Below are 19,061 nucleotides of genomic sequence, written 5' to 3' on the forward strand. Positions count from 1 at the left end.
AGTCTGAAGCCAGGCAGGTAGATCTCTGTTCAAGGCCAGCCTCGTCTACAGAGCAAGTTCGGCTACACAGAGAAGCCCTGTCTTGAAAATTAAAAAAAAAAACAAAACAAACAAACAATTATTTACCAAGGTGTAGGCCATGAAAAGGGCAAACTGTAAACTGAAGTGGAAGTGGTTGGCAATCTGTGTAAGAGGATTAGATACAATTTAAAGGCAAAGATTGATAAAAAGCCATTGAAAAACAATCAGACTTCATTGTCTAAGTGTTGTACCTTTAGCTAGAAGAAACAGATGGGGTTATATAGGGGCTGAAGATAGAGCTCAGGTGGTGGAGCGCTCACATAGAACTCCCAAGGCCCTGGATTCCATCCTTAGTACTGTCTGTATGAAGGGGAGCTTGGTCTCGCCTAAAGACCTCGCTCGTCACCCATAGTATCTACTGTTAATATTAACTCCAACTTCTCCCCAAAGATCATATGGACTTTTACTAATGTTTGTGTGTGTTGAAGGAAATATGACTCACCTTTGTGGGGACTGGCTCAGAACTGGCTGATTCCAGATTCGAAACTGGCAGGTTCTAGATTGGCTTTTGTGGTGGTGTGGGTGTGTGCTGTGTCTAATGGCTCTGAACCTGGGATGTCATTGCTTCAGATGCAGGAGGATTAATGAGAATACTGCTTAGCATTTGGAAGAATCCCATATTGGTGGCTGGGGACTAGTTGGTGGGAGAGGCTACCTGGAAGTTGTTAGCACTACTTCTGCCTAAGGAAATCCTTAAGTCCAAAGCATAAATATCCCTGGGGGTTAGAGGTGTCATTGCCACATTAAAGTAAGAGTTGTGATTCCAAAGAGCCCATGCGTCTCTCCCATGTGGGTTTTGGGAGAAAAACAGTAGATTGTTGCTACCTGGTAGTTGTCACTTAACTAATGGCTCCCCAGTTGCAGCTGGTGTGCCACATAGATTCATTGCTTAAGCAAGTTCACACATCCCTTGTTAGATGGCATGTTGTAGCTTTTGATGTGAAAAATTGCCCCATCCCTATTTTTAAAGATTGTTAGAATTGGTTCCCACAGAAACCTTCACAGTCCTACCAGAGGGGTGTGTTGTTGCGAAGGAGGATAATCCTGGATGCACAGTTTCATTAATTCCCCTCTTTGCTAGTCCCGAATCCCACTGAAGACCCACAGTTGTCTCCCAGTCTTCTTCCTTGGCTAGTGATCTTCTCTGATACCATAGATGAGCACTTACTGCGAAGGCAAAATGGTTAGATGGTTGTCAGCATCAGCAACAAGATGATAAAAGCTTATGACAAATTATGACAGCGTACTTTTTATTTTCCCTTGCAAGCACTGTATTACACAGCAAGCACTGTATTACACAGCAAGCACTGTATTACACAGCTAGCACTGTATTACACAGCTAGCACTGTATTACACAGCTAGCACTGTATTACACAGCTAGCACTGTATTACACAGCTAGCACTGTATTACACAGCTAGCACTGTATTACACAGCTAGCACTGTATTACACAGCAAGCACTGTATTACACAGCTAGCACTGTATTACACAGCTAGCACTGTATTACACAGCAAGCACTGTATTACACAGCAAGCACTGTATTACACAGCTAGCACTGTATTACACAGCAAGCACTGTATTACACAGCTAGCACTGTATTACACAGCTAGCACTGTATTACACAGCAAGCACTGTATTACACAGCTAGCACTGTATTACACAGCAAGCACTGTATTACACAGCAAGCACTGTATTACACAGCAAGCACTGTATTACACAGCTAGCACTGTATTACACAGCAAGCACTGTATTACACAGCTAGCACTGTATTACACAGCTAGCGTCTTCAGCAGATGACAGGTGTTCTTAGGGTTGGAGCTTGATTTCCTGACCAGTTTTCCCTGAAGAGAATTTACAACATAATATTTGTTTAGGATTAGATCCATCTGTATACACTCTTAACAGGTAGTGCTGTTACCATGAATTTACTCACGAAAAAAAAAAAATGCCCAAAGTTGTTTTCTTGGAATACCACACTTTATGTGAGTTTTAAAAGGTGTTTCTTGCAAAGCCACTTCTCTCGTCACAGCAGTAGACTTCTGGTAGTGAATTAAGAGGTCTAGGATTTGATGAAAGTATGCCTATTTTCTGATCCAAACCTGGAATGTAAAAGAAATTAGTGATTTTTGGGAGGCTACCTACTCTGACATTTTAACACACCATCTTTTTAGCAACTGTGTACAGTACAGAAGTAACTGAAGACATTTAAAGGGATGTAATTAAAATGTGAGTGCCAGTGAAATGGTCAGTGGGGGAAGAAGGCACTTCTGGCCAAATCTGAGAAATGGGGTTCAATCCTCTGGCTCTGGATAGTGCAAGGAGAAAAACAACTCCCACCTCTGTGACCTCTGCATGCTCGTGTGTAAGCACACATATAACATAAGAATGTAACTAAAATATCTTCAAGTAAAATATAGAAAGGGGGATGGGACCCAAGGTTCTTTCTTTAGTCTCTAATTAATAGGCATATTGTTAGATTATATAAAAATGTAAGAAAAACTCATTTGATGTTTTGTTTTGGTGTCCTGATGTTGCTGTCAGCTATCCTCTGAGAGCCTGGGTTTTCAGCGTGGACCTCTTTCCTACTGTCTCTGGCATCCCTCCAGACTGCAGCTGTCTTCGCTGGAGATAAGAGATGAAATCCTTCCCGACCCCGCCATTCTAAAACTTATTTTGTAGCCCAGGTTGACTTTGAACTTTTAGTCCCCAAGCTTCAGCCTCCAGAATAGCTGGAATTGCAGGCTTATATCACCAGTTTTCCGTTTTTTAGTAAAAAGAAAGGGACTCTTAAGGAAAACTATTGAACAGTTAGTAGTGCAGAGACAGTATAACTTCAAGGCAAGTGATGTTGAAGAGCAGTGGGTCTGGGTGTATGTAAATCCTGCCCCTTTCCTCCCTCTGTGTGATTTAGGCTTAGTTCATGAGAGATCCTCTATTTAGAACAGCACTCACCCCAGAGAGATGCCTAAGGACTAAATATGTGCCTGCCACAGTGTGAGACCCCCCCAAAATTTGAGGAATCTCTCATTTAGAAATTCTCAGTAATTCGTACTCAGTAAGCCAAAGTCAGAAGCACCAATAGGGGGGTGTCATGGGAATGTCAGGATCACCTGTCCACCTCAGGGCCTTGCACGGGCCACAGCGTATCGATACACTACAAGGGGAGCCTAGAATTTCTGAGTTGTGGTGTGAATGAGCAATTGTTACAGACATTTAAGCTAGAATGAAAAGAACCTCGCAGAACACCAGGTTACATTCAAGATTTTGTTCCCAGTGTTCAGAGAATCAGCTTCCTAGAAGGACATTAAAGAGTTTTCACCCCTTTTCAGTCTTGGATGCAGGGAGCTTCTTTCTGCTCCCCGATCTGTCTGCACATCCATTTCTGTCCCCAGTTTCACTGGTCCCAGTCATGCCCCTTGTGGCAGTAAATCCCCAGGGTATGCTGACCTTGCCACACTGGCAAGGTTATTCTCAACGAGTTGATAGTACTTACCAATCTCATAAAATGGCAGGGAGTAGTCTCTTTGGTAAGTTGTTTCATTATACCACGTGCCTGTAGGCCTTGACAATTTTCCAAAACAAATGTATCGAATGAGTGTTTGCTGGTCTAATTGAGGCTGGTACGGAGTTTTGCTCTTGGGTGGAATTGCCAAGTCTATAAGGGGTCTACATGGAAACAAAAACAGCTTGCTGAACACCTTTAAAGAATTCGTCCATTTTCTCATGAGCTGCAATCTAGGATCCAGTGCAGTCTTTTAGCTAGACTAACCCCTAGTGCCATCTGGGTGTTCTGTAGAACTGTTGTAACCTTCCTGGGCCCCTCTCTAACCATCATCTTCATCAATCCTGGCAGTGTTCATTCACTGGCATGGCATGCTTGAGGCACGGATATAAGTACACTGGGACCTTAGGTGGCATGTACCTGAGACCTTGGAAATATGTGTGCATTTTGTCTCAGGAACTGTAGCAACTAAAGATGTCAACAAAGACTAAGAATGCTTATCAAGGGACTTTTGTGCCAATAGAAAGAATGGGGACACCTTCATGTTGAAAAAAGAAGAGAAGCCCTAAAGTGGTAGACATGCTCCGCCCACAAAGGTGACATGTAAAGTCAAGACGCACCTCATTGCTTCAGGATTCTTTTTTCCATCATGAGATCACTATTTTAAAAAATTCTCTCCAACAAGGCACTAAGCTACGTGTGTGTGTGTGTGTGTGTGTATTCCTAAGAACTACATTCTTTTCTGTGTCCATTTTGTTTTAGCTTTCTTTGCAGTGCTACAGGAGAAACCCTCGCACATGCTAGGCAAGCACTACCACATGGTTACATCCCTAGACCTTTCTCCTTGGCTGGATGCTGTGTATGAATTGGCATTGCGTTTGAAAGTTGATCTGGAGGACGCACAAGCCAATTAGAGTCAATGGACTGTTAGCAGAGTCATCCTCAGGGAGACAGACTGGAGTTTGGGCATTAGCCCTATAGGTTATGATGCTAGGGGTAGAGTGGAGGGAGGAACTGGGCTCTGTCTAGCTCTGACAGCGGGCACCTGGCCTTTCTAGTAGAGGACTTAGCTCTAAGGAAAGTTGACTAAGTCATGCGTAGTGGTGCACACCTACAGTTTGCAGCGACCCCAAGGCTGTGGTGGAAAGGTCCCTGAGCTCAGCTTGAATTTGAAACCAGCCTGGGTAATGAAATCTTCTCCCCCAGATTTTAAAAACAGAAGTTACTTAAGCAAATATTTCATTTAGTACTCAGCCTTGAACTGGAACTCAGAAACTATAGATTAAAGCATAAACCTAATATTTACAGTAATTGTGTGACCTGAGTTGAGACACATTGCTTGGGCCATGGAGATGGCTCATCAGGTAAAGGCTGGTGACCTGAGTTCGATCCTTGGGTCCCACTTGGCGAAAGAAGAAAACGAGTTCCGAAAAGTATCCCCTGATTTCCACACATGCACGGTGGCAGGAGCAGGCAGGCCCACAATAAGTAAATTTCAGAACTAAGAGTGTCTCATTCATCTGCTGTATTTCTAACTGGATCGGGAGGACCTCAAAACTGCTTCCAGTTTCATCATTTAAGTCCAGACTGTACACTGCTCTAAGCACAGGTGGCCTGCCGACTCCCACGCCTGCATGAGGATAATTGGAGGCTGGCTAGACGGGAGCTGGAACCAAGAGAAGGGAAATTGGAGTAGGTAGGAGACGATGAGCTCAAATGGCGATCATCGTGCTGAGGGCTTAACATGCCTCAGAATTTTACAGCGATTCTTTCATTTGGGAGTGAGATACTGAGAATGTGAAAATTGCCCCGAATCAAACATTTTACAAGTTTCTCAAATTGATGCCTTTACCTCTCGTAGTTTCTAGCCTTTCTGGACCAGGAAATAAGGTTCAGGTGTCTGTGGCTATTAATTTTTACTTTTCTTTTGTGAAAGGAAGGAGCCACATAAACCAGATTTAAACCTTTATTGAGAATGACACCGAATCCCAGTAAGTTTAAGATGTTTGACCAAATTTGGAATTCTAAAACTTATAATGTTTCTTAAATTCCATAGATTATTTAATAAAAATACTATTTATTGCTGACTGCAGAAGCAATGTATTCTCCTTTGAGAAAAATCTGTAAACTAGAGAAAAGGATAAAAATACAAAGTGCTAATAATATGGCTACTTGTGGAAATGAAAACAGAGCCCTATTATCAGTGCTAGCGATGTGGCTCCCTGGTGGACCATGCTCGACATACTCAAGGCTTTGGGCTTGAGTCCGGCACCCAGAATCCTCCCAGGAAACCCAAACCAAGTCCCAAGATGTTTAACAGTTTAGCCCATTTCCTTCCACTCCTTTTTTAGCCAATAGGCCAGTCACACTTGTGACTAACATTACTATTATTGGTATTGTTAAGATTGTGTAGCTACGAGCTGGAAAGGTGGATAAGCTCTTACAGAGAACCCGAGTTCCATTCCCAGAATTCCCGTGGGGCAGCTCACTTCTGACCTCCATGGGTACTTGGAATTTTATATATATATCTGTGTGTGTATGTATACATATGTATATATATATATGTATGTATGTGTGTATGTAAAATGCCATTCAGTTTCCCTACTTTCCCTACTTGTTATTTTAGCTTTGATGACACTCTTGGAAGTAAAGAAAGATTTAGGGGTATGTCTCACCTTGGAGCCCTCTTCGCGCTGTAATCAAAATGGAGTCTTGCCAGTTGCCCAGGGTGATAGCCTCTGACGTCCCTTCCTTGGTGACAGATAAACATACTGAAGGAGGCAGGTGAGAAGTGGTCATTACAGTCAGTCTCTTACACAAGTCTACCAGCTGACATGTGACAGGGAATTCGTCTGAACTTTGTACCCTCTTCCAAGCAGCTGAAACCAGTCAGACTTTCCAGTCATGTTGGTTGGTAGTCATAGCGAGTGTCTTTTCATCAAACCTGAGTTTGTGGTATTGGATGGCCTCTTTCCCCAGTAACCTCTAAAACCTATAATAGGATGTCTTTTATTTCCAGGATTCCTAAGGAAATACTTAGCATGTCACGTACTGGGTCACAATAGTAGGGAAAAGAGAGAGGGTGAGGGAGGGAGAATGGGAAGGAGGATGGGAGGGAGGAAGGAAGGAAGGTGACGATGTGTAAAGTCAGCGACAAGACTGAGAGCTAGTTAGGAGTGGTTAAGAGCACTGACTGCTCTTGCAGAGGACCCAGCGCTCACATCTGGCAGCTCACAACCTTCCATGACTCCAGTTCCTGGGGATCTGATGCCCTTTTCTGCCCTCTGGGGGAACCTGTCCACATACAGTACATACATATATACTCAGGAACATGCACATATAATAAATAAAATCCTCGAAGTCAATGAAGTAGATGTTGGTAATTGCCAAAGCATCGGAATAAAAGAATAAAGATTCCTTATCCTTTGAAATGGTTATAAAATTTTGTAAGGTTTTTTTTTTTTTTTTTTTTTTTTTTTTTTTTTTTTGCTTAACTGTACTAGTTGATTATATAAGGCTGTGATGTCAAGGCATGTGATACTAGTAAGTCTGGTAGGAGAATTCTAGCCTCACCTCAGAGATTTGGGTTATGAGGAAGGACAGGTCTGTATAACCTTGGCTGTCCCTGAACTAATCACCATCTTCACGCTTGGGTTCCTCAGTGCTGGGATTACCAGTATATGCCGCCATCTTGGTTGTTGTTTTGAAGCATAATATGAGCCACCCCATAGGGACGGGGAAGACGTGTGTCTGGGAAGTGAGCGTGAGCTATTTGTACAACTGGGATGCTGTGGTGTTGAATCCTTGGCCCCCAGGGTGGTGCTAATGGGGAGTGGTAGAACCTTTAGGAGATGGGGTTTAGGGGAGGATCTTAGGTCATTGGTAATATTGAGGCAGAAGAATAGGGTGAAGAGTGAAGTCCAAAATCCCTTACACAAAAGCTGTAAGATTCACATATAGAAGAAACCTATTGACAAGGATGGGAGGAAGAGCTATGGGACACTAAGGAGAGCCAGAGAGCCAGGTATTCAGGGTTTGCATAGGCCAAAAGGAGGAACTCTCTAGAGGGGGGAAGTCATGAATACCAAGACTAAATCACAGTTGAGTTCAGAGTAGAGGATGTGTGGATGTTTTAGCTTTTTGTTACTGTAGCACATATCAGATAAATCAGCTTAAAAGAAAGGAAGGTTATTTATGTCATGGTTTCAGTCCATGGCAACTGATTGGTCCTATTGTTTCGGTCACACAGCACATGGTGGCAGGAATGCAATCACCTAAAGGTTCCACCATCTCTCCATAGCACTATTGGCAGGAGGTCAGCCCTTCAACATACCGGCCATTGCTGGGGTCAGGGTAGGCCTAGCTGTCTGGTGAGAGTCGAGGCAAGTGCTGGGCAGGGCAGGTTCTGTCTGTCTGTGCAAACAGACCTCAGAGAACTCTAATTTTCTGAGTAACCACAGGGTGTCTGGGCCTGTCTAGTGGCTAAGATACTAGGACTGAGCCCTGAGTTACAGCGGGGGATTAAGTCGTAAGAGGAGAGAGAAGTTGGCACAGAAATAGGGAACAAATGACGTTGCTCAGTGTGTGGGAGGTGGAGGTGCCACTTAGGCAAGCCTCCAGTTCTGAGCACTGGTGTGGAAGGGGTCCGCTAGAGCCAAGCCACAAGTTCGTGAGGGATCACAGGCACCCAGGGCATGGTTCTCATGGTTGCCCTGCTGTCTGCACTGAAGGAGTTCATCCTGCTCTCGTCATTGCTCCGAGAATGGGACCGGTCCCACTGGCCTCCAGTAGTATGACCTGCTGCAGTCCCTTGGAAGAAACCCTGGCTCGTTGGTCAGAAGTGGAGAGAGAGCAGGAAAGAGTTCTAGGGAGACAGGCTAAGTGGAGAAGTGAGGACATGGGGGTGGGAGAGAAAAAGACAACTCACTTTGCTTCTAACTTTTCTCTCTTCCTTTTGCATCTCCTGCTCTCTCACTCCCCTCTCCCACTTTGTCAGGGCTGCCTGCTGAGCCCAGGACTTTCTGCATACTAAACAAGTGTGCTGTCACCGAGCCAGAGCCCCCTTTTATTTTAATTTTTGAAACAAGGTCTTTCTGCATTTTCCATGCTGACCACAAACCCATGATCCTCCTGCCTCTGCCTCTTGAGTGCTGGAACTATAGGTGTTCTCCATCCTGCCCAACTCCCTCTGACTCTGGGGAGTTTTCTGAGTCCTCACTTGTGACCTTAACCTGGAACACGAGAAAGCTTCTAATTCATTCAACCATTAAAATAGTGAGGTTTTTGTTTTTTGCTTTTTGTTTTGTTCTGTTTTTTTTTTTTTTTTATTTTTAGCTTAAGGAGAAATGCTCCTGGCTTGGCCAGAGGCTTTGCAGTGGACACTCAGCTTCTCTCCTGGAGGTTCAGCTCGAGGGGAAGGATGAATGAATGGGAATGCCCCATGCGCCAGGCCAGGGTTCTGCTCAGAGGATTCTATTACTCCGTCATAGAAAGCTCTACTAAGGTGGCATGGGCGAGCCAGCTTGTCTGGTTCCACTGTGTATTATTTGCATGTCCCTGACTGCTTGGCTGTCTGATAGGGTAGGTTTATCTCCACAAGAGTGGATCTGTCCCCTGGGAGGGTGACTGTAACCGGAGCAGGATCTGAACTCGGCCACAGACAACATTTAGTATGCATGGGTGAAATCAGGAGGGTTTTCTGTCTACACGGTACCATTACTAGAGGGAAAACCATCTTGTGTCCATCTCGGTCACCTGTGCTGGACCTCCAGCCTTAAAGACTGATTCTCAGGCACCTAGCAAGGTAAATATGAACTTTTTTAGGTGTTTCCTAACAGTGAAAAGAGAGGCTGAGTGGACATTCTGAATACCGCACGGCTAGTGAGTACCAGAGCCCTGAAGCAAGCCCAGTCCCTAATTCCATGTCTTACTCAGAGTTATCTACAGTGTATGTGCGATTTTTGTTTTCTAGGGGAGTTTGGCACAACTTCTGTTTGGACTGTATGATTCTCCCACTTCTAGGCAGTCAGCAAGTGGACACAATGTACCAAAGGGTCAGGGTAAGCTGGTTTTGGTTCAACCAAAAGGAGTGTTTGGAAGCTCCGATGTGGCTACAGTGTTCTAATGGGGTATGCTGTTGGTAGGTAGGTCCTGAATGCTCACCTGAAGTTCATCTTCTGGTAAGGAAAGCCATATATAGTCAACATGCTAGCATCAGTGGTGCACACTGTAGCATGTTTGAGAACTGAAACTTGGAGCTAAGCATCTCCACTAAGGATGTGAGCTGATGTAGAAGATGAGATTAAAGACAGGGCTGGGAGATGACCGACACATCCTCTCACCCTCCAGGACGTACCAGCTCTATGGTATTTCCTCAAGGAATGGGAGGGCAGGTTCCATTTGCTCATCAGTAAAATGAGAATTATAGCTACTGTTTTCATCAGTGATGGAACAAGAGTAATGAGACACTTGTAGCTGTGTCAGACTGAAAGGCCTGAGCAGACTGAGCAGACTGAACAGACTGAGCAGACTGAAAGGCCCCTTCTTCATTAGATGTCTGTCTTTCTAGGTAGCATGAGCTGACCCTGCAGTGGTGTCTGGATGTTTTCAGGATGCTACAGTTGATAGTCATTTCTATTGCTGTGACTGGATACCATGACCACGGCACCTTGTATAAAAGGAAGTGTTTAACTGGGACCTTGCGTACAGTTTTAAAGGGTTAGACCATGCTCATCACCGTGGGAAGCAGACAGACATGGTGCTAGAACAGTAGCTGAGAGCATTACATCCTGATCCACAGGCAGGAGATAGAGGCTGGGCTAGCCCACTCCTGGGGACACGCTTCCTCCACCAAGGCCACACCCACTCGTTCCCATGAACAGTTCCATAACTGGGGTTGAAGCACTTAAACATCTGAGCCTTTGAGGGGGGGGCATTCTCATTCAAACCACCACAATATTTATTTATTTTGGTGCTGGAGGTTGAACCTGGTGCCTTGTGCATGCCAAGCATATTCTCTACCACTGAATGATAGCTCAGTTGATGTTTGTTGATGTTGCTGTAGTCGTTTACTTGTGTGTATGGTACTTTTCACCTGCATGTATGTCTGTGCACCGTGTGTGTACACTGCTCAGAGATATAAGAGGAGGGTGTCAGATTCCCTGGAACTGGAGTTACAGATGGTTGCAAGGTTGATATAGTCATGTGGGTGCTGGGAACTAAAGCCTGGTCCTCTAGAAGAGCAGCGAATATACTTAACCATGAACCTGACACAAATCCTGCGCTTTTGATCTCCCACTGATTTTCCTCCATTTGGGGGATCTTTTCAGGGATATCTTGGGCTCCACAAACTAACAGAGTATCCAGACCTAGTCAACAACACCAGGCCTCCAGTCTGACCTGGGGATGACACTGGCTAGCACTTGTCTCTAATTGAATTCTTCTTGCGAGACTCAGATGTGGTCACAAAGATTACTCCTGAGCCTTAATTACTAACTTTTATTAGGTGCCTACACTGGTTTGCCCATCAGTTTCACTATTCTAGCCCTCAGGGCTGGCCATGCAGGGATCAGCGGGATGAATGTGTCTGCAAACAGCAGAAGGGCAGACCCGAGTTGTCAGTGACCAGAGTCAAACCACCACCGAATACTTTTGCTCATTCCTTCTGGTTTCCTTAGCAACAGTGCATAGAGAGCCTGCTCTGTGTAATCACTACTGTCAGGCAGAAGTGATGGAAGTGATTTTTAAAGATGGGCAAGAAAGATCCACACCAGAGTGGGGACCAAACCAAACAGCAAACCATAGTGAAGTCAGACCAGTGGGTTCAAGTTCCGTCTCTGCTAGCTGCAACCTGTGGGCTCCTGGGACAGTCACTTATCCTCATCATGCCTCAGCTTCCTTGTCTGGAGCTCACAGTTGTGATGAAGGCTAAATAGAGTAGCGTATGCTAAGACCAATGCTGGCATGCGGTAGAGCTGCCTGTTACCGTCTACTAGTGGTGCAATGGGTAGGAAGCAAATCCTAAGAAGGAAAACTGAAGGCTGTGATAAGGGCCCTGAGGCAGTGTGAAGTAGGGGACGTGGGGCCAGAGATAGAAGGAGAAGTCTTCTGCTGGCCAAGGTACTCAAGAAGTGGCTGTCTAACTAGCTGGAAGGGAGCTGAGACTCGCCGTGTGAAAGGGAGTGTGGGGGTGTGGAGTAGTAGTCCGGGAAGAAGGAGGAGCGTACCCAAAGGCCTGGGATCTAGAAGAAGCATAGCCTCCTGAAGAAACTGAAGACCGAGGACTCTTAACTAGTAGGAAGTGAAGGGCTGGGCCTGCAAGGACCTTGCAGGACCCAGCAATGCTTCGGATTTGGCCCCAGGGGTAGTGGGCTGAGGGGTTTATTTCAGGGAGGGCTGTGATCTTTCTGAAGCTCAAGCTAGAGAAGAGATTGTTGGAGGATGAGAGTGTTCATTGATACAGATGACCGGGGAAGGCAAAGGTGATTTGGACCCCCTGAGACTGTGAGCTGCGGACACAGCCTGCATCGAGAATGGCCCCCAAAGGGCCATTGGCCATGGTGCTAAAGAGAAAGTGGAACGCTTAAGAGGTGGTACCTACTAGAAGGAAGACGGGCCACTGGGGATGTAACCTTGCAGGGGATGTTGGAACTCTCATTCTGTCTCTCTTCCGCTTCCTGGGCGATTATAGGCATGCAGCTAATAGTGATTATTCTTGACTGTTAGCTTGATGGGAGTCTAGGCGACACTCTGTAGGTGTGTTCTGTGAGAGCATCTCCAGAGAGGTTAAACTGAGATGGGAAGATCCATCTTGAATGTGGGGGCACCTGCCAGCCCTTAGGCTGGGACTCAGACTGAATAAGAAGGAGGAAGGAAGTGGAGTGCAAGCCTCACCCTTCTCTACTTCCTGGCAGCAGACACAGTGTGACCAGGCACCTCCCGCCGCCACGTCTTCCCTGCCATGGTGGTGGGCTGCACCCTTCTTAGGTAGCTTCTGTCAGCTCTCTTGTCACAGCGGTGAGAAAAGCAGCTAGTACACTGCTCTTGTGGGATTCCGTGCTGCCACAGCCACAGGCCAAGCTGGCTAACATACCAGCATTTTGATAGCACTATCCTGGTGGCAGAGTTGGTGGAACTCACTGGGGAATTAAACTGTTATTGGTGGGGTCTGAGGTGGGCAGGGAGCCCCCTCATAGGGCATCCTGCAGTGGAGAGTGGGGCACCAAGACTAGGGCAAGTGTAGGGATTCCCGCTATGTGGTTCTGATGAGGAGCAAGAGTGAGCTGAACACCAACAGCCGGAGGCCCCACCCAGCCAGAGGTTCAAATCCTTGTGCTCCCCAGGGCCTGGCTTGGACACAGTGATGGATGTGGTTTCCCAGAACAGCAGCCAACAAAACTTTGTTTCCAGTTTTCCTAGGAGATGAGCCTACAGTAGACAAAGTGATCTCATCCATACGCAGAGGGATCCGTGGTTGAGGGGAGGAAGGGATGAGGGGATGCAGAACCCGATCCCGATTTCTTTCCATCCTCCTGTCTCCTGGGGTGGAGTTTGAAAACAGAGGGGCAAGGTCTGTGTGTCCTCTGACAGAAAAGTCTTTTTTAAAAAACATTTACCTATCATATGGGTTTGTGTATGTGTGTGGACACACACGTGTGCCACACATGTGGAGGTCAGAGGATAACCGCAGGAGCTGGTTCTTTCCACCATGCAGCTTCTGGAGATCAAATTCAGGTCTTCAGATTTGGTGGCAAGAGCCATGAGCATCTCACCTGCTCCGTGACGAGGGGATTAAGATATCCAGGAAGTAGGCACAGAAAGGTGCCCACTTCCTTAAGAACAGAACTGGACAGGAAGTAACAACAAGGCCTGCTCAAGCCCACCAAGCCACTGGGGCTCCAAGAGGCTGGCCTCCCATGATGAGGCAAGAGAAAGAGGTCTAAAGCGTCAGAGAGGGGGTGCGATGGGGGAAAAGAGAAACTATGGCATATTTTCTCTCTCATACAGAATCTAGATTTAAGTATGTATATGTGTGACACACACGCAGAACTGGACTAACACACATGACATGTGACCAGAACAGGGGCTATTTGCAGGGGGAAAGGGGACCAGTGAGAGTTGGGGGAGAGGAACACAGGTCAGTGGGTGCAGTGATTTGTCTGTGTGGAAATGTCATAATGAAACCCATTATTTTCTATAATAACTTAAAAAATAATTTTAAAAAGTTAAAAAACAAAACAAGACACGAGGCTGTCTTCTTAGAATTCTGTACTGATTTAAAGCTCCATCCTTAATTAATCCTTCCAGTATCTGCCAGAGAGCTTCACAGCCACACCCCCTCTGAGGCATAGTAAGCCAGCAGGTGCCTGCTTTGTCAGACTTATCCATTTCTGTGGCCCTGTGAAATGCATGCTTGGTATCATTGCTATTGCTTAAAGAATTGCTAACTGTGTCTGTATGTGTAGATAAACTGAAAGCCTTGTGGGGAGTGAGAACATTTTTTGAAGAATAAAGAGACCTGGGTGGGTGGGGGAGATATGAGGCTGGCCTCCAGGGCATGAGGCTTGCAGCCCCAACCTTCTTAGTTTCTAGTCTTTGCAGATCCCACAGCAGGGGCTAACGGGAGAGAGGCTTAGGACTTACAGGTGGTACCGCCACCTCCCTGCAAGATGAAGTCAGCAGCGAAGCTTGCCTACAGGGCTTATTATTCTTGTGTTATAGATGGCCTTGGAGAATAAATGAGAGTCCCCTTGGTCTCTCACTGTGTACAGTCAGCTCCCATATTGCAGAGGTGGTTTGATTTACTACAAGGAAGTAAATCTGATTCAAAGTTTGGGTTTGAGTTCCCCACTCTTCCTGTTGGAGCCCTTCCCAACCCGTCTCTTATTTTTGTATTTGGAGTTTCCTGGTTGCTTGGATTCTGCAAAGATGTATATCTTTTCTTACAACCTTCTTTAAACTTGGGGCTGAAGGTTGGTTGAGTGGTTAAGATCCCTTGATGATCTTCCAGAGGACCCTGGTTCAGTTCCCAGCATCCAGCCTACAACCCCCTTTTAAGTCCAGCTCCAGGACCTAATGTCCTCTTCTGGCCTCCAAGGGCACTTGCAAGCATATGCACACACACATACACACATGTTCTCTCTCTCTCTCTCTCTCTCTCTCTCTCTCTCTCTCTCTCTCTCACACACACACACACACACACACACATGCTCTTCTCTCTCACACACACATGCTCTCTCTCTCTCTCTCACACACACACACACACACACACACACACACACACACTTTTTTTTTTAAAGTCTTAAAAAACTAACCCAACTTTCTCTACATTCAAGAACACATCACTAGATTCCCCTGGCTGCAGCTGCCCCTCAGTGGCTGGAAAGCAGGATGGGTGGTTCTTTTTCCCTGGGCACTTGCCTTCCTCACCCTGGTGGTTTCCGGATGAGCCTTACCTAGGTGGAACCATTGGGCGACGCTCTACAAATTCTCGTAGTCGGATGGCTGTCATGATAGATGGGAATCTGAAAAGAGGGAGTGAAATTTCATACTGCAAGGTTACACAGTTTCCAGGTATTAGCCATTGCTACAGTTTGGATGCAGATTGTTTCCAGAACACAGGCCCTCCATAGGCAGATGGACCTGGGCTGTATAACAATGGTGGCTGAAGCTGAGCCTTTGGGAGCAGGCCAGAAAGCAGGGTGCCTCCATGGTCTCTGCTTCAGTTCCTGCCTCTAGATTCCTGTCTTGAGGTCCTGCCTTGACTTTTCTCCATGATGGACTGGAGCCGGGAAGCTAAATAAACCCTTTCCTCCCGCAAGCTGCTTTTGGTCAGTGTCTTACCACAGTATCTGAGAAGCAAGCAAACTAGGCCATTCTGCAAAACAGCTTCCTGGTTCTCCTGGCGTTGTCCCCCGGGCTTCCTCCAGCCCCACCCAAACCTGACTGTGTTCCTTTTAAAGCTCTCCCTTCTCAGCATTGAGTCTTTTTCTGTTTTCATACTCGCCTTAAACCGTTTTTGCCTTAGTTTTTCTTTTAATTGCCTTTGATTATTTACTAACTACCACAGCTTGCCATACAAACCAGTACATTTAAGCATTCATGTGAGCAAACCCATAATGGGACTGAGCGGGTGGGAGACTGAGGTGGGAGAGTGTCTGCTGTTGCTAGAGTACCACTGTGTACCTCGTAGATGGCTCACACTGGGAACAGGCTGTCCACTCTACACAAAGAGAGCAGTGTCTAATTTGCATGAACATGGCAGCTTGAGGGAGCAGGCGAACTTTGGCTGGAAACCCCTGTGGCCTGAGCAAGTTATTTCTCAGCTCTGTATATTGATTAAATGACCTCTCTGTAGGGTTCACTGAAACAATAATGTGTGGGCATGCTCTGTGACTTAAAGTCACGCTTGAGAAGGGAGAATATGAGTTTATTTGTGAGCCTGTGTAATATGTACCAGGGAGCCCACTGCAACTAACAGCATCCTTGAGGAAGGTCTGCAAAGCACGGTGGCTGTTTTCCTCATAAGAACACAGACGCTCAGATGTTAAATAACGTGAGTAAGTTAGAAGGGAGCCAGGGTTGGAATCCTCAGGCTCAAGAACCATTCATCTTAATGACGGAGTTGCACCAAAGCAAGCCAGAGCAGCCAGAGACCTCGGCCAAGCAAAGCTGGGGCTGTGCAAAAGGAACCAGGAGGAAAGAGAAGCCATCAGCAGCAAGAGAGGGTTGGGGAGAAAGGTATGTGAAGCCTCCTCTTTTCCATTTATAGTCAAGTTTAACTCACCCCCAGGCTCCCGCCAGCTCTATTTTACCTCTCTGTGGGTTTTTCAAACCAGCTTGAAATTTCTCAATAGCATTATATCGTAATAGAGTGGCTGGTGATACATCCTGCGTAGCCTGTTTATTACATAGTATCTTTTTCCCCAAGAGACCTACTTTAAAATTTTTAACTAATATATGCTAACTGCACATATTAATGAGGTTCAATGTACCTTTTCCATACATGCCTACAGTGTGTGCTGATCAAATCTAAACCCTGTCTTTTCCACACCCGCTCACCTTCCCCAATCTCTATTCTACTGTCAGGCCAACTTTGGTTCTTTAAGAGGACACGTTCGTTCTCATCCTCCTGTGTCTGACTTAGCTCACTTCCTCCCCCGTCTAGTTCCATCCATTTTGCTGTATGTTATCTGATTCTGTGTGTCTTGATGTCATGACTGCGTCATGTCCATAGTCACACTTCTCCATCCACTCCCCCAGCGCTGGGCACCCGTGCTGAAGGGGTGTCTCAGCCACTGTGAACGTGACTGTGACACAGAGATGTGCAAGTGTCTGTTCCATTGGCATTTTCGCCTTTAGCACTGCTGTGTTTTTGTTGTTTAATGGAAGAATGAGCAAAAGAAAATTTAGGTAAGTGCAACTGAGCTCTTGAGAAATCAAACTCCAAAAACTGAAGCGTTGAGCTTTGTACTTTCCCCTGCAATCTGCTGGGGAGGAAGCCAGCTTAGCACATCGCCCTCTTCCCTTACAAGCCAAGGCTTAGTGCCTAGAAACTGTGAATCAGCATTATGGGAAAGAAAACTGTCATGGGCTGTCTTGCTTTGACCAGGCTACCCAAATAAGCAGTTCTGGAACAATATATTAAAGTCTTGCGGTCACTGGGGGCCTAGGAAGGGAATCTTGAAATTGTGGCCACGTTTTCATCTCTCTATCCCTAGCCACCACAAAGCATACAGATCTATTTTTAGATTTAATGTGTACATGTATACATGTATGTGTATGTCCCTCATGGTCATGGGTATCTGTGGAGGCCAGAAGAGGGTGACAGATCCCTTAGAACTGTAATTAGAGGTGGGCGCTGGAGACTGAGTGTGGGTCCTCTGCAAGACAGCACCCCTTATCCACTGAGCCAAAGGCTCCAAGCAATGAGACCAATCTGTCACAGATTAAAACCTTTACATCTGTGACTGTGAGGAGACACCATGGCCAAGGCAACTCTTTTTTTTTTTTTCCGAGACAAGGTTTCTCTGTAGCTTTTGGTGCCTGTCCTGGAACTATCTCTTGTAGACCAGGCTGGCCTCGAACTCACAGAGATCCACCTGCCTCTGCCTCCCGAGTGCTGGGATTAAAGGCGTGTAACACCACCACCCAGCTAACCAAGGCAACTCTTAAAAAATGAAATCATTTAATTGGGAGCTTGCTTACAGTTTGAGAGGGTTAGTCTATGACCAGTCATGACAGGAAGCATGAGAACAGGCAGGCTGCAGCAGTAGTCGGGAGCTCACATGGTCCTCAAGTTGCAGGCAGGGAGAGAGCCTGAGACTGGGCCTGGTGGGGGCTTTTTGGTCCACAAAGCCCACTCCTTGTGACATGCCTCCAACAAGGCCACACCTACTCCACAAAGACCACGCCTACCCCAACAAGACCACACCCACCTGACAAGACCACGCCTCCTACTCCTTCCTTAACAGTCCAACCAACTTGGGACTAAGCATTTGAATGCATGAGTTTATGGAGGCCATTCTTCTTCACAGAGAGCCAAAATATAACTCTTACAAGATTCTTCAGAACATCCCAACTAGAGAACTGTTTACATTCTAAAAGAATTTTTAGGGCCAGAGATGGCTCTAGGGTTACAAGAGCCTGCTGTTCTTGCAGAGAATCAGAGTTCAATTCCTAGCACTCAGGCAGCTAAAATTGCCTATAGCTGCAACTCCAAGGGATCTGATACCCTCTTCTGGTCTTGTTGGATGGGTACCTGTACTCATGTGTACATCCCACACACAGATATACAGACATACATAAAATCTGGGCTTGGGACAGAATTCTTGGCTTTTCAAAGAACCTCAATCATTAAGTCATAAGTTGTGAGCACCTATTAAAATATAACCCTCACCAGGTAGTATTGGTGCATGCACTCAATCCCAGCACTTGGGAAGCAGAGGCAGGCAGATATCTGAGTTTGAGGTCAACCTGCTCCATGGAGTGAGTTCCAGGACAGTTAGGAGCTAGCACTGCACAGAGAAACCCTGTTTCTTGAAAACCCAAAAAGCAACCCTCTATTTAGTAATACAGCCACTGAGTGAGGGAGAGGCACAGGAAGTAACAGCCTTGCTGGCATTACCGGCTTTGGCAGCAGTGGGCAGGGGCCTCCTTGTTCTTCAGAGAAGTCCTTCTCTGAGGGCAGCAAGCATTTGAGTCACCTCCCCATGTGGGGTGTGCTGCAAAGGCACATGGCAGAGCTGTGAGATTTGATCCTTTTACATCATTCAAAGGGGATTATGATGCCCTCTGGGGTGGAAAGTTTTGCTAAGCAACGCCTTTCAGGCTGAGGGAAAGAGAGTTTTGAAAGTCTTGAACAGAAAACATAGCTGTGCATTAAATGAAAGGACAAGAATTGGTGTCAAAGGGAAAACCATACAGATGAGTGACCCAGACGATCAAATCACTAGAACTCGCTTTTCTATAAATATTGCTCC

The 19,061-nt window shown here is 46.1% G+C and overlaps 1 protein-coding gene across 2 annotated transcripts; it reads right to left on the minus strand.

Annotated features, from left to right (window-relative positions):
- Positions 1 to 1,126: 1,126 nt before the first annotated feature.
- On the minus strand, positions 1,127 to 18,821 carry Spmip3 (sperm microtubule inner protein 3). 2 transcript variants are annotated; one of them, XM_048436449.3, is made up of 6 exons: positions 18,707 to 18,821; positions 15,036 to 15,104; positions 6,258 to 6,353; positions 3,574 to 3,746; positions 2,014 to 2,179; positions 1,127 to 1,248 (listed from the first exon to the last, which is right to left on the minus strand). In XM_048436449.3, exons 2-5 carry the CDS (start codon positions 15,089 to 15,091, stop codon positions 2,070 to 2,072), a joined length of 435 nt encoding a protein of 144 aa, XP_048292406.1. In that variant the 5' UTR covers positions 15,092 to 15,104; positions 18,707 to 18,821; the 3' UTR covers positions 1,127 to 1,248; positions 2,014 to 2,069. The 2 variants fall into 2 exon arrangements, with proteins under 2 accessions (XP_048292406.1, XP_048292407.1); XM_048436450.3 differs by lacking the exon at positions 18,707 to 18,821 and adding an exon at positions 17,788 to 17,932.
- Positions 18,822 to 19,061: the final 240 nt, after the last annotated feature.

Source organism: Myodes glareolus, chromosome 5 (assembly GCF_982192425.1).
Source record: "Myodes glareolus chromosome 5, mMyoGla1.1, whole genome shotgun sequence".
Taxonomy (NCBI): domain Eukaryota; kingdom Metazoa; phylum Chordata; class Mammalia; order Rodentia; family Cricetidae; genus Myodes; species Myodes glareolus.

Bases quoted from the DNA above. Each gene is read 5' to 3' on its own strand.
- Spmip3 (XM_048436449.3), bottom strand. From the start codon at position 15,091: ATGACAGCCATCCGACTACGAGAATTTGTAGAGCGTCGCCCAATGGTT. The intron at 6,354-15,035 runs GTAAGGCTCATC...TGCCTCCTTCAG, and splicing joins CGCCCAATGGTTCCACCTAG to TATGTTTATCTGTCACCAAG. The intron at 2,180-3,573 runs GTAAGTACTATC...TTTACATTCCAG, and splicing joins CCTGCCATTTTATGAGATTG to GTTTGGATCAGAAAATAGGC.